Here is a 14,965-nt window from a genome sequence, read left to right as displayed (position 1 = left end):
ATACTCCATCGTTTGTTATTTTCACGCGAGAAATTATATCATAAAAGATAAAAAAAAAATTATTGGCAAATTCTAGAGGTGTTCCGAAGGAATCCTTGACAGACCCCTCAGCTGATAACGGGAGTTAAGCTGAATTAGAAGACACAATGTATTGTAAAACACTTTTGCAGACTGTTTGCCGACAAACTCGTCGATTATACCATAGATCTGTTGTTCATAATGCTAACACACAGGTATAATAAGGATGACATCAATCAAATATATATGTTAACTTTTATTTTGCAAGCGTTACTCAGTAAGAATGGCAAGATAGCATAGTAGTACATCAGTACTGACCGCTTGCTGACCTATAGGGATGTAACGTGATGCCTAAAAACTTGAAATCAAATGGATAGCCCTTACGCATTTCGATTTTGGTAGATTGTCTTTAAACATCATACAAAAAGTACTGGATATGTTTAACTAGATTTGGTAGCATCCCCAAATAAGTAAAAAAAAAAAAAAAAAGTTTTTTTCTGTTCGTATATCGAGGTCAGTGGAAAGACTATTTTTTTTCTCAAATTGCGCCATGCAGGTTCAAATAGATAATTTTCTAGGCCAACAGCTTTTACATGTATCTGCTTTCAACAATGTCTTCCAACCTAGGCATATTTCAAAGTCTATTTGTATGTGGAAAATGTTTTATAAAATAGAGAACAAGTTTTTATATCTTTAGAAATGTCTGGATATATAACATAAGAAATGTTGTGCTTCCAAAATAGTTAAGTGGCATAAATATATATATATATTTGTCTTTTTGAAAAATACTTACATCCACAATCTTTAAGTTTAAAATTATGGAAGTATGGTAGATGGTAATGTTAAATAAAATGCACTATTGTTACTTGTTATCTCAATAATGAACGCTTGTAATTATTCCCCACTCATAACTTACTTTTTGCAAATCACATTAACAGAATCATATGGAAAATTGTTTGTGTTCAAAATTTGAGTATTTGGACAGAAAAAACACAAGTGAATAGAAGTGGAAAAATTCTAATTAACAGAGTCCAGCCCAGTACCTGTCAATGGCTAAGGCACTGACATTTTAATATAATGTAAAGTGCCATTTCTAAATGACATGCAGAATACCTTGATAATTCTATGCAAGAAAACAATAGCTGCCTTTGGAGTTAGCCATTCGCAAAGTTGGTTTCACAATTAGTTTCAAACTTTGGAATCACATCTTGTTCAGCTTATTACATTATTCATATACAGCTATGTTTGTGACTAATTAATAGCTTGAATGGTAAAAATGTGTCTCAAGTGTTAGAGTCATAGAATGTATGGGTGGTAGAGGGTGTCTCCAGTGTTAGAGTCATAGAATGTATGGGTGGTAGAGGGTGTCTCCAGTGTTAGAGTCATAGAATGTATGGGTGGTAGAGGGTGTCTCCAGTGTTAGAGTCATAGAATGTATGGGTGGTAGAGGGTATGGGTGGTAGAGGGTGTCTCCATAGAATGTATGGGTGGTAGAGGGTGTCTCCAGTGTTAGAGTCATAGAATGTATGGGTGGTAGAGGGTGTCTCCAGTGTTAGGGTTATAGAATGTATGGGTGGTAGAGGGTGTCTCCAGTGTTAGGGTTATAGAATGTATGGGTGGTAGAGGGTGTCTCCAGTGTTAGGGTTTAGAGTCATAGAATGTATGGGTGGTAGAGGGTGTCTCCAGTGTTAGGGTTATAGAATGTATGGGTGGTAGAGGGTGTCTCCAGTGTTAGGGTTATAGAATGTATGGGTGGTAGAGGGTGTCTCCAGTGTTAGGGTTATAGAATGTATGGGTGGTAGAGGGTGTCTCCAGTGTTAGGGTTATAGAATGTATGGGTGGTAGAGGGTGTCTCCAGTGTTAAGAGTCATAGAATGTATGGGTGGTAGAGGGTGTCTCCAGTGTTAGGGTTATAGAATGTATGGGTGGTAGAGGGTGTCTCCAGTGTTAGGGTTATAGAATTTTATCTTAATGGGAAACAAAGTTTTCATTTTCTCATGCATGAATCCCTTATCTTTCTTTGAACAGACAGTAACAAAAGCCAAGATTCCAGATCGCTTTGTCCAAGCTGTCATTGATATAGTTGGCAATGATAATGTATCTACAACTGATGCCATACGGGAACAACATGGCCATGATGAGTCCTATCATGAGTAAGTACTGGATGTACATATCAAATCCTTATATCACTGTAATAACTGATATAAAACCGTAGGAGAATCAATCGCAACAAGAACAAGTGTCACCAGTTAGTGGGTAATTTTTACTAATTGTCTACTAGTTTCGCCTCTATTCGAGGCTTCATCAGGACCCTGTGATAACTGTAATAACTGTAGATATTTCTTTTATTGATTTGATCTAGAATGATTTCTTTGTTTTTGATAATAACATTGTCTATGTTGAATCCGTTGTGCCTGACCTGGTGTCCAGAATTATTTCTGAATATTTATGTAGTTATATTTCTCATTGTTTGATCTAGTTATGTATCTTATTTAAAAAGAAGAAGAAAAGGTTGGAGGACCTTGCATAAGTTGCCATTCATGCGAGATTAATGAAATGAGTGAGAACTTTAAATTGAAAAATTCATGACGAGATTCATAAATCTCGTACAAAATGATTAAATGTAAGATGCTTTTTATCACAGAACATAGATACTCAAACGGAAATTTGTGAAAACAGCATTTTTTATACAAAATCTAAATTGGTAATATCTTCTCTTCATATCTTTACCATAGTTCACACTTGTATTAACAAAACATATCATACATTGGGTGTTGTTACACTGACAACAGGATAGTGAGTAGAATGGGTACAGGAAAGAATGAAAGTAGACAGAGGGCAATGTCCTGTGAAGCATCTTGTCATTCACAAGTACAAGTACATTTTGTGTTACTTATAGACATTTTAAACAATAGTGGTATACTTTAGTATGATGTGTAAAGACGAACATTATCAGAAATAATTATCGAGATAAAATCTTCACTTATTTGCAATATTGCTTGCTAAAATCTTCCATCTTATTTGTGGTATTTTTAGTACCGCACCACCAGACATTGTGGCCTTTGCTGAGAATACGGAACATGTGAGTCGGGTGGCCAAGCTGTGTAATGATAATGAGGTGCCACTCATCCCCTTTGGTAGTGGCACTGGACTGGAAGGTGGCATAAATGCATTGAAGGTGAGTGAAAATGATGAAAATGGAAAGCTTGACATAAAATGTTGCTATGGTCATATAATCTATCATCATCTCAGAACAGTATGTTATGTGTAGTGTTTTTATTTTGCATGTGATTTGATTTCATGATGTGAAAATAATACCTTGTTCAACATAAAATGACACCCATATATCGATATTGTTTGAGGTCACATGACCTCCATAATTTAACCTTAAATAAAGTCATGTAACCTCCTTGATTTGACCTCTGTTACAGGGAGGTCTGTGTCTTGACCTGTCTAAGATGAAGAAAATAGTATCTGTCAACGCTGAGGATTTTGACTGTACTGTGGAGGCAGGGGTGACCAGAGTAACACTAAACAACTACCTAAGGGACACAGGACTCACATTTCCTATAGGTACACCTACACTGTTCTTATGTCCTGTGTTACAACATTCTAATTGAACAGCTTGTTCTACTTGTGTCAGATAACAGTTCATTCCACATACAGGTAAGTCCAAATTATTTTGACGTTTTATCAACCTTTATATGTTGGCTTTGCGTCAATGAACGTCAAAACTCTGTTCTGATGAGAAATGAAGGAAATGAGTGACCCATGGATGGGTAAGCAGTCAAACAATAATTGTGAAAAGAAATTGTCATTTTCACATGCATATCACATATGGGTTGAAAGGTCTGTTCTTTATCTACATAATTTTCAAACAGGACATGTCTCTTTAATACCAATACACTCAGTAAACATACATTTCTCCCACCTTACTCTGTTTGTGTTAGCCACACTTCTTCTAGTCACATACCTATAGTCTTGCCACTTTTTCGTGTTTGTGCAAAAGTTCAGACAATAATGAAAACAACAAAGTTCTGCTGTCCGTCTTCCACTTCAATTCTGTTTCTTATGTACATAGAATGGAGCCATATATCAATATTATGACTATGAAATAATTGATTTAAGATTTAAAAAGCGTGTAAATGTTACCTAAGAGAATTCGCTTTCATAGGAGAAATTAAGGTGATAGCCTGTGTTAACGTTTGTCTGGGTTATTTTTGTAATAATGTATGGAAATACCTTGGGTATTGCAGGATCTGATTTAGTCACATGACTGAGTTTCTTCAGAAAAAGTATTTACATATATGTATGTACTGAACTTTGAAACATGACATTGGTATCAACTTGTAGATAAAGACCTTTCAATCCATGTGAGATATGCATGTGAAAATGACCATTTCTTTCCACAATTATCATTTGAATGCCAATCCATGCGAAAGTTGCTTATTTCCCTCAATTTATATGGGGACGGAGTTCTGATGTTCATTGACCAGAAGCTTATATATAAAAGTTGATATGAAATCAGAATGCTTTGGACTAATTCCACATGTCTAATAGAACAGGTTGTTTCCCAACTATCTCATTGAACACCTCATTCCATCTAACTTGTAAAACAGTGTATTCCAAGTGGAACAGCTATTTCTACCTCATTTGTGGAACATCTGATTTCACCTTCTTTGTGTAGGCTGATCCAAGCGATCTCACGTAATGACTCATTCCACTTGTCCCAGACTTGCTTGTTTGTTGTTTTCTTGGTTTATCACCCTGTGAACAATAGGGGTCATTTTGAGATGGATTCTCCCAGCAGTAAGTGGTAGTTACTTCACTGATCATGATGTGAGAGGTCCATCACATGCTATCCAGAGCAAGTGGAGTTTTGACAAAGGAAACAATATGACAACACAAGCTCCTAAGACCTGCCTGGTAATAAGTCCATCCATATATCCATTTAAATCAAAAACAGTGCTTTGCAATAAGTCTAACATCCAACTTGGAGTGAAAATTTGTATGTTATCCCATGGGCTGGTTGAAAGATGAGTGCAGTAGTTTGTCAAACCAGGTCTTGTTTTCAATTCAGTGGCTGATGTTCCATGAAAACCAGAAACTGATGCCATGTTAAGACATACTTAAGGTAATTACATGTGTTAGGGTCACGCTCATTGTGGTTTCCTAATTATCAATGGATCAGACCACATCAAATGTTTCGTCGCAGTGACCAGTCAATTAATTTTTCTGTAGATTTTTTTTTTTTTAAACATGATCTCCAAAAAGTACCTGCGCACTATACGCGAGTGCACACTATAAGCGAATATTTACGGTAACTGGACTGTCCTGCCATGTACTACACCTTAGATACTGTATGATAACACAACTGTAAAAAGATCACTATGGTGAAAAATAAAATGACACCATATGAATCAAAATTCTCCAGACTTCTTTGAAAATAAATTGGAGGGTAGATACATTTGATAATTATGCCACATTTGTTACTGACATAGAGGTTATTATTAATTTAACCAAGGTTTGAACTGAAGCTTGTTTAAGATAGCGGGTGGTAGGCACTGCTGGTAGACTTTCAGTCCCTGAGATTTGCCGTAACCTGCATGCCACGTTTCTATTCATTAGAATAGTGGCACGGTTCAGAACACACACATGTACTTGACGTTGTTATAAAATTATCTGATATTCGAAAAATTACAAAATTTATTTAATTATGGGGCTGCTGCACCTCCCCGTCTAGATTTTCACTTCCCTTTTGTTCCTGTGGATTATCCATAGTCACCACCAAGGCTTCAAAATTTAGGCCCTTAACATCACTGTTGAGTTCTAGAAGGACGAAACAAATGTATGACATATTTTAATTTATTGTTTTGCTCAACTGTATCTAAATCTAAATAAGTAAAATGCACTTGTTTGTCCTTTGTGAAATCTGAAATCTATTCTAAAGGTTAGACAGTGTCTATTTGTCCCGTTTATGTATGCTTGCCATGGTGACTACTGACTAATCACATTTGAAATTATAGCAATGAGTTATATCCATTCATTCTTCTTCAGGCATTGTACGAGGTTAAGTAGAAGGATGCTCTCCTGATTATCTTTGTAATGTCCAAAAAAATGATGACTCACATGACACATATGTTTGAGTCTAATTTGGTTGTGTTTGTAGACCCTGGTGCAGATGCTTCCCTGTGTGGCATGTGTGCTACCAGTGCCTCAGGTACCAATGCTGTGAGGTACGGAACCATGAGGGAAAATGTCCTTAACATGGAAGTAGTTCTGCCTGATGGTCGTATCATCTACACTGCTGGTAAAGGAAGGCGCACAAAGTAAGTGATGCTTCTTGGGTAAAGTAAAATGTTAGAACTGTATTATGGGATGTATAAAAGATAGAAGTGAGTTGGTTAAACAATACTGCTTCCTATTTTGGTTGAAATTGAGATATCTGTAATATCTTGTAATAAATATACCTGACTTTTCTGGAACTTCCACACACTTCTTATGTTGATCTCTAATACATTGAAAACAATATGTGTCATGTTTTATCATTTCTACAGAAAAACTTCAGCAGGATATAATCTCACAAATCTATTTGTTGGATCTGAAGGCACACTTGGTATCATCACCCAGGCAACCATTCGTCTCCACGGTATACCAGAGGCTGTAAGTGATACTAGACATAAACCTCTTTTAGACCACTGGCAGGATAATAATGTCAAAACAACAATATGTAGCCTTCTCTGACTGGTCAGATTCACTTTGATGTTGAATACTTCTTAATAATTGTTAATTCATGAAAATTGTAACAGAGATATCATGTTGTTTGAATTACAAAAGTACAAGATGGCTGCTATTTTTTTCTTTTCTTCATATATTCTGAGATATGTGTGCCTGTTACTTGTTTACTTAATTTATCTGATTTTGTTCATATTTGATGGTAATAAGTTTAAAGTATGAAGACAATGATTTGCATTCTGTGATTCTAAACGGTCTCCTTAGGTTGTTTATCTTCCTGGAATAAGACATTTAGACAGAAACTATTGTTCTGAACTTCTGATTTTGTTTGTTCCTTTTCATAAATAGTGAAAAGTACACATAGATTGTTTGTTAATGTCTTATTTCATCCATACAGACAATATCAGCTGTTTGCTCCTTCAACAATGTCCAGGAGGCTGTAGACTCCACGGTTCAAATCCTACAGATGGGGATTCCTATAGCCCGGATAGGTAAGTTATATCCACACAACAACCTACAAGTGGCGGTTCCTATAGCCCGGATAGGTAAGTTATATCCACACAACAACCTACAGGTGGCGGTTCCTATAGCCCGGATAGGTAAGTTATATCCACACAACAACCTACAGATGGCAGTTCCTATAGCCAGGATAGGTAACTTATATCCACACAACAACCTACAGGTGGGGGTTCCTATTGCCAGGATAGGTAAGTTATATCCACACAAAAACCTACAGGTGGGGGTTCCTATAGCCAGGATAGGTAAGTTATATCCACACAACAACCTACAGGTGGGGGTTCCTATAGCCAGGATAGGTAAGTTATATCCACACAACAACCTACAGGTGGGGGTTCATAGACACCACACAACAACCTACAGGTGGGGGTTCCTATAGCCCGGATAGGTAAGTTATATCCACACAACAACCTACAGGTGGGGGTTCCTATAGCCAGGATAGGTAAGTTATATCCACACAACAACCTACAGGTGGGGGTTCCTATAGCCAGGATAGGTAAGTTATATCCACACAACAACCTACAGGTGGGGGTTCCTATAGACAGGATTGGTAAGTTATATCCACACAACAACCTACAGGTGGGGGTTCCTATAGCCCGGATAGGTAAGTTATATCCACACAACAACCTACAGGTGGGGGTTCCTATAGCCCGGATAGGTAAGTTATATCCACACAACAACCTACAGGTGGGGGTTCCTATAGCCAGGATAGGTAAGTTATATCCACACAACAACCTACAGGTATGGGATTCCTATAGCCAAGACAATAAGTTATATCCACACAACAACCTACAGGTGGGGGTTCCTATAGCCCGGATAGGTAAGTTATATCCACGTAACAACCTACAGGTGGGGGTTCCTATAGTCTGGATAGGTAACTTATATCCACACAACAACCTACAGGTGGGGGTTCCTATAGCCCGGATAGGTAAGTTATATCCACACAACAACCTACAGGTGGCGGTTCCTATAGCCAGGATAGGTAACTTATATCCACACAACAACCTACAGGTGGGGGTTCCTATTGCCAGGATAGGTAAGTTATATCCTCATAACAACCTACAGATGGCAGTTCCTATAGCCAGGATAGGTAACTTATATCCACACAACAACCTACAGGTGGCGGTTCCTATAGCCAGGATAGGTAAGTTATATCCTCATAACAACCTACAGGTGGGGGTTCCTATAGCCAGGATAGGTAAGTTATATCCACACAACAACCTACAGGTGGCGGTTCCTATAGCCAGGATAGGTAAGTTATATCCTCATAACAACCTACAGGTGGGGGTTCCTATAGCCAGGATAGGTAAGTTATATCCACACAACCTACAGGTGGGGGTTCCTATAGCCAGGATAGGTAAGTTATATCCTCATAACAACCTACAGGTGGGGGTTCCTATAGCCAGGATAGGTAAGTTATATCCACATAACAAATTATAGACAGGGATTCCTATAGCCCGGATAGGTAAGTTATATCCACGTAACAAATTATAGACAGGGAATTCTATAGCCCAGATAGGTAAGTTATATCCACATAACAACCTACAGATGGGGATTCCTGTAGCCCAGATAGGTAGGTTATAACCAGCTAACAAACTAGTTAGACATTGAAAAAGGGAGAAAAGTGATATGTATGTAAAGTTTTGTTTCCTTTGTTGTAGAATTCCTGGATGAGGTATCTGTAGATGCATGTAATAGATACAGCAAGCTGGATATGAAGGTGGCACCATCTCTGTTCTTTGAGTTCACAGGAAGTCCTGATACACTGGACAAACAGGCTGAGGTTGTCAGTAAGTATGACATTTACCATATTTATCAAGCAGTTATGGTCATTTCTGGTAAGGAAATCGTCCATATCTATGACTGTTCTGTAGAATAACAAACACTTTCCTGTGATAAACCCACAGCTCATTTTTGAGTCAGAGGTAATGTATCGGCCTATTTGGCTTATTCTACAAGAGAAATATTGTACAGCTTTATTTTCCAAATGCTTGAAATTTTGAACACATGAAAGTTTGCTACCTTAAAACCTGTGTCACTTTAAAAAATGATTTCAGTAATTCCATAGAGTTAAGATACAATTTTGATTTAAGAATGTAAGAAAATTGAATTGAGTCAAATGAATGATTAAAACAAATGTTGACAATTTTCATTTGCCTCCTTGCAGAGGAAATCACAACTATGAATGGTGGTTCTGAGTTTAAGTGGGCATCAGATCCTGACGAGAGAAATCACCTTTGGAAAGCTAGACATGACATCCTGTATGCCTGTATGGCCCTCAAACCTGGCAGTAAGGTAGGTATGGAAGGTTAGACATGACATCCTGTATGCCTGTATGGCCCTTTAAGCTGGCAGTAAGGTAGGTATGGAAGGTTAGACATGACATCCTGTATGCCTGTATGGCCCTCAAACCTGGCAGTAAGGTAGGTATGGAAGGTTAGACATGACATCCTGTGGTTGTATGGCTCACAAACTTAGCAAAAGGAGAATAGGGTAGACTTGACATGACCATCTGTGTGGCCTTTAGACCCTGTTTTAAGGTAAGTATGGAAGGCTAGATATGTGCAGCCTTAAACCTAGCAGTAACATAAATATAGAGGGCTTGACATGATAAAAGAGCTTTCATCCTGTTTTGTTCCCTGACCTGGCAGTAAGGTTGGTATGGAAGGTTAGACATGACATCCTGTATTGCTCCCTGACCTGGCAGTAAGGTTGGTGTAGAAGGTTAGACATGACATCCTGTATTGCTCCCTGACCTGGCAGTAAGGTTGGTGTAGAAGGCTAGACATGACATCCTGTATTGCTCCCTGACCTGGCAGTAAGGTTGGTGTAGAAGGCTAGACATGACATCCTGTATTGCTCCCTGACCTGGCAGTGGTAAATAAGGAAGGTTAGACATTGTCTTAAGTATGACCCTCAGATCTGGCAGTAATGTAGATATGGGTGGTTAGACATGACATTCTGGAATCCTGTTTGACCATATTTGTGTCTCTCAGTCCTGGCTTTGAGGTAGATATTAAAGTTTAGACATGAGACTCTGAAAGCCAGTTTGGCCCGTGATGTGCGACTCAGTCCTGGCTTAAGGATGGTATCAAATGCGAGGTAAAACATTGCATCATTTTTTGGTCATCCTCGACTTGTTCTGGTAGATTACCTGCCATCATAAACAGATTTTATTATTTTGGTTGGTTAGTTTTATCATCTTTAGTACTTTTTTTTTTATTTTTCAGCCCTACTCTACAGATGTTTGTGTTCCTATATCCAACTTACCAGAGGTTGTAGTGAGGTCGAAGGAGGCCATACGTAAGGCTGGGGTCATTGGTAAGTACTGCATCATAAACAAGACATCTTATTCAATCAAAATCCCTCGTGGAATGAAGCCACTAGATTGCTTACAAGGATTTTCTGAAAATACCAACTGTTACCTTGACCATAACCCAACAATTTGGAGACTTGAAATTTGAAATCCCTCAAGAGGTCAAATATTTTCTGAAAATAAGAATGGTTACCTTGACCTTGATTTTGACCCTATAACAATGAAACTCAAATTTGTCTGTGATATTATATTTTTTCATACAAATGCAAAGTTTTATCAAAATTCCTTTTGAAATGAAGCTGCATAGTGCTGACAAAGATTTTTGAACATACTAAAAGTGGCCTCATCCCTAATAGGAATAATACATTACATTGAAGTGACATTTGTCGGTGTAAATAGTTAGTATTGATTGCTTTCACTATTATTAGATATGCACATCTGTATAAAACTTTTTTTTACAATATTTAGCTCTTTCCTTAGAATCCTGTTTCAAATCATATAAACAAAATGCATGCATACATGTAGACACTACGACAGCTCTTTTCCACGACCACTTTCTCTGATAATTTTCACGTCACAGCCAGATTGTGAAAGTTTGAAAGACATCTTTCTCTAAACTGACTATATATTTGTACTTTCACTCTCTCTTGCAAACAAGTTTGTTTACATCCTTGTTACATCCTATGTTGGCATCTCACTGTCCTCTGTTGGCATCTCACTGACCTCTGATTGACCAACTTGGCACTGTAGGGCTTTTTCTCATTGCCAGGTCCCATTGTTGGTCATGTTGGGGATGGAAATTTTCACGTCTTTTTTCCCACCGATCGCTCAAATCCCGAGGAGGTGAAGAAGATCAGCGATGTTTCAGTGTACATGGCCGAGTAAGTGATTGTTGCAGGTATATGTTTATATTGTAGATGCGTCCATGGTCGGCCATGTTGGTGATGGCAATTTTCATACCTTATTTTTGTTGGACACTGAAAATAAGAAGGAAGTAGAACTGGTACAAGGCCTAGCTGATACCATAGCAACGTAAGTGGAAGGAAGGTTTTATATTGGACATGGTGATCAATACCATAGCAACGTAAGTGGCATCGAGGGTTTATATTGGGCACAGTAGTAAGTACCATAGCAACGTAAGTGGCATCGAGGGCTTATATTGGGCACAGTAGTTAGTATCATAGCAACATAAGTGGCATCAAGGGCTTATATTGGGCACAGTAGTAAGTACCATAGCAACGTAAGTGGCATCGAGGGCTTATATTGGGCAAAGTAGTAAATACCATAGCAGTGTAAGTGGCATGGAGGGTTTATGTTGGGCACAGTAGTAAATACCATAGCAACATAAATGGAAAAGAATTACTGTGAAGTATGATTGAAGTCACAGAGATGAAACCAATTCTTCAGATCAGCTAAAAGGTCTAGAATCATTATATTTGGCTGGTAATTCCTAAGAATATCCATATCCAAGGGCACAGGGTTCAAATTTTCTTCCAGATCTGAATCAACTAGTTGTAGAATCTTAATGATAATTATCAGCCCTTAGGATTATAATCTGTCAATTTTTTTTTATTTGAATTGATTTCAACCCACCTTGAAGGTTGATAATGTTAGATGGGAATGTATTTGAGAAAAGTATTAATGAATATCAGATTAGCAAAGCAGGCCCATTCAGCCTCTTGTTTGAATTCATAATCAGCTCAGAAATGACTAAGGGTCTACTGTTATGTTATTATGTTTACAGAATTGCTATGGAATTGGATGGAACCTGTACAGGAGAACATGGTATCGGAATGGGTAAACGTGGACTTCTTCAGAAAGAGATCGGAGAAACGGGCATGGAGGTGATGAGACAGCTTAAGAGAACATTTGATCCAAAAGGAATCATGAACCCTGGAAAAGTCTTTTTTGAATAAGAAAAGATTAATTACGAAAGTCTTTTTTGAATAAGAAAAGATTAATTACAAAAGCGATATATTAGACTTGGTACGGAAAACCTTTTAGCTCACCTAAATGAAAGAATAGTTAAGTTCATATGATCACTCTCCCTGAACTTTGTTTTCGATGCCAAAACCTCCAGGTTAAGGTTTGGTGCGATTAGAGTCTTTCACTATTTCAGCTAAGTATTTGGATATGAATTGGTGTTTATGTCTCTCAGAAGGAGATATAGGCATGTTTGTTCTTTATCAGTGGAACATATTGTTGCGATAAAGTTCATGCACAGATGTTGTATTTTTGTACTGATCACACCTAAATCTACCTACAGATATTTGAAGTTCAGGTGTCAAAAAATGGAATTCATAAAGAAATGTTAACATATTATGACTTTCCTGTCTTTTTATAGATATTATATAAAAGAGCAAACTAGACTGCTGTCCATTAGTGCTGTAATAATATCACAATATATATTGAAACTAACTGATATAAACATTTTCAGTTTTGAGACAACAGTGAGACATCACCACAAACTTGTTGTACAGAGTACTACATAGTTTCAGTTTTTGAGACAGCAATCATGATCTCCTTGTTATTTTAAACAGTATTTATACATTCATTTTAAATCTGAAGTAAAGTTGTAGTCAGGGAAGATTATTTTTTTAAGTTTTTTTTTTCAGTTCTTTCTCATGGTTGGGCATATTTAGTGTTGTGGTTCCGAAGATGAGTATGATTACAGATACATAACACACAATGTATAGTAACGTCCACCAATTCATCAGCGATACACAGGCCAATTTTTTTTATTAATGGTTTTAAAGCATTGTTTTCAACATCAGGTGCAAGCCAGCTGAATATTTAATATTTATCAACATTTTATGATAATAAATGTCACTTGAGAGATGTTTAGTGAGAATTCTGAAGTGTAGTGTTTATCACTATAAACTTTACCCGGGGTAGGGAAAAATATACAGATTTGTCTCTCCATAAACAGAATATTTTTATCATCTCAATACTAATATGAGATAGACAGTATTGCATGTTGAAATGTATTCTATAGAGAAAATTTTTTGGAATGGATTGAAAACAGGGACAGATGCAGCCTGGATTCTAGATGTTTTATATCAAGTAAATAAGAAATTCACATGAAGACACAATCTTATTTCACTCAGTCTGAACACACACACATACAATAATGTACTAATGATTCTACATGGTACAAATATTAGAAATGAAACTTCTATGAATGTTTGTATTGACACCAATACATACCTATATATGTATATATATACATATGTATGTATCACTTTGTTTGTTATAATACCTGTTGACTGTTTGTGAAAATTATGTGAAAAAATTGCTTGGTGCCATGATTGTTAAACCATGATAATTATATAAATTAAGGAGTGTGACCCTGGTGGTCAGATTGTTGATATTGTTAATACTGGTGATATTAAAAGATATGTTGCATTTAAAGGTTGAAGAATTATAAAAAAGGGACATAACTCCTGTAACCTTGGGGTTAATTTGTACACAAAATAAATTTAAGGCACTGATTTTGAGCTCTATAAAAAAGGGAATTTGTGTATATGTTTTCAAAGGAAATTTACTTTGTGTTACGCAGACTAGTGTGTCAATCATTTAAGCATCCCATCTACTCATATTTGTTACAAATGGCACCAGACTTTGTTAAAGATGAAGTGATATTGTCCAGCTTTTGTGTGGAGTTAAATTCATTAGATTGTGTTTCATTGCAATATTTGGATTTTAATTCACTCAAAACAAATGTTTTATTTTGCCATAGAAATAGCCTTTTCAAGCAGATTTTCATATACAGAGTAATCAAACGATGTCAAAAATATAGTGTATATAAAAATGATGATGATTTAAATCTCAATAAAATCAGAAAATCTTGTGATTTTGTTTTGCTTGGTTTTTTTTTTTTTTTATCTTTAATGTATTAGTTCTGTTAGACAGGTTAGTGCATATCATGTTTTTGTTGAGGTTGTAAACAGTCTGTTGTTATGCGTTTTGTAAATATTTACATTCAATGTTTTTGGTCTGTTTACGTAACAGTTCCTTTTTACGACAGACAGCAAATGTATTTACAGGTGACTACGCCTGCTATGGTACCTGTGTGTATACGCTATCTCCTCTAGAGATAATACATAATTGCGAAATACTGTCACTAAACACCCTAATGTCAAGGAGAGTTCCCAAGTGTATATCTTTAAATGCTAATGACCATTGATGATATCAAATAACAAATTATGAAATGTTGTATAATTTAAAAGGCACTTTATGTTCTAAGTGGCTGATATATTATGCTGTGTTTTCCGTTTGATTGAACTCTCTATAGATTCTTTACACATGCATTAAGTAGGATTTGTCGTCATAGTCTATCTAACTCATCTGTCAACAGATCTCTTTGATCTACACTACCGA

The 14,965-nt window shown here is 36.8% G+C and overlaps 1 protein-coding gene across 3 annotated transcripts; it reads left to right on the top strand.

The window, feature by feature from the left end:
- Positions 1-111: 111 nt before the first annotated feature.
- On the top strand, positions 112-14,383 carry LOC132546708 (probable D-lactate dehydrogenase, mitochondrial). Of its 3 annotated transcripts, XM_060210425.1 has the most exons (13): positions 112-233; positions 2,047-2,171; positions 3,055-3,196; positions 3,450-3,591; positions 6,188-6,347; positions 6,576-6,681; positions 7,151-7,244; positions 8,931-9,059; positions 9,437-9,564; positions 10,500-10,590; positions 11,503-11,617; positions 12,330-12,520; positions 12,556-14,383. In XM_060210425.1, the coding sequence occupies exons 1-12, from the start codon at positions 147-149 to the stop codon at positions 12,499-12,501; spliced, it is 1,491 nt and encodes a 496-aa protein (XP_060066408.1). In that variant the 5' UTR covers positions 112-146; the 3' UTR covers positions 12,502-12,520; positions 12,556-14,383. The 3 variants fall into 3 exon arrangements, with proteins under 3 accessions (XP_060066408.1, XP_060066407.1, XP_060066409.1); XM_060210424.1 differs by having other exon boundaries at positions 12,330-14,383; XM_060210426.1 differs by lacking the exon at positions 11,503-11,617 and adding an exon at positions 11,355-11,466 and having other exon boundaries at positions 12,330-14,383.
- The last annotated feature ends 582 nt before the right edge of the window (positions 14,384-14,965 follow it).

The sequence above is a fragment of the Ylistrum balloti genome, unplaced genomic scaffold (genome assembly GCF_031769215.1).
Source record: "Ylistrum balloti isolate Yb309-2 unplaced genomic scaffold, AGI_CSIRO_Ybal_v1 Utg369908, whole genome shotgun sequence".
Lineage (NCBI taxonomy): Eukaryota > Metazoa > Mollusca > Bivalvia > Pectinida > Pectinidae > Ylistrum > Ylistrum balloti.
The sequence above is the reverse complement of the archived record's forward strand: the minus strand, read 5'-3'. Positions and strand labels throughout refer to the sequence as shown.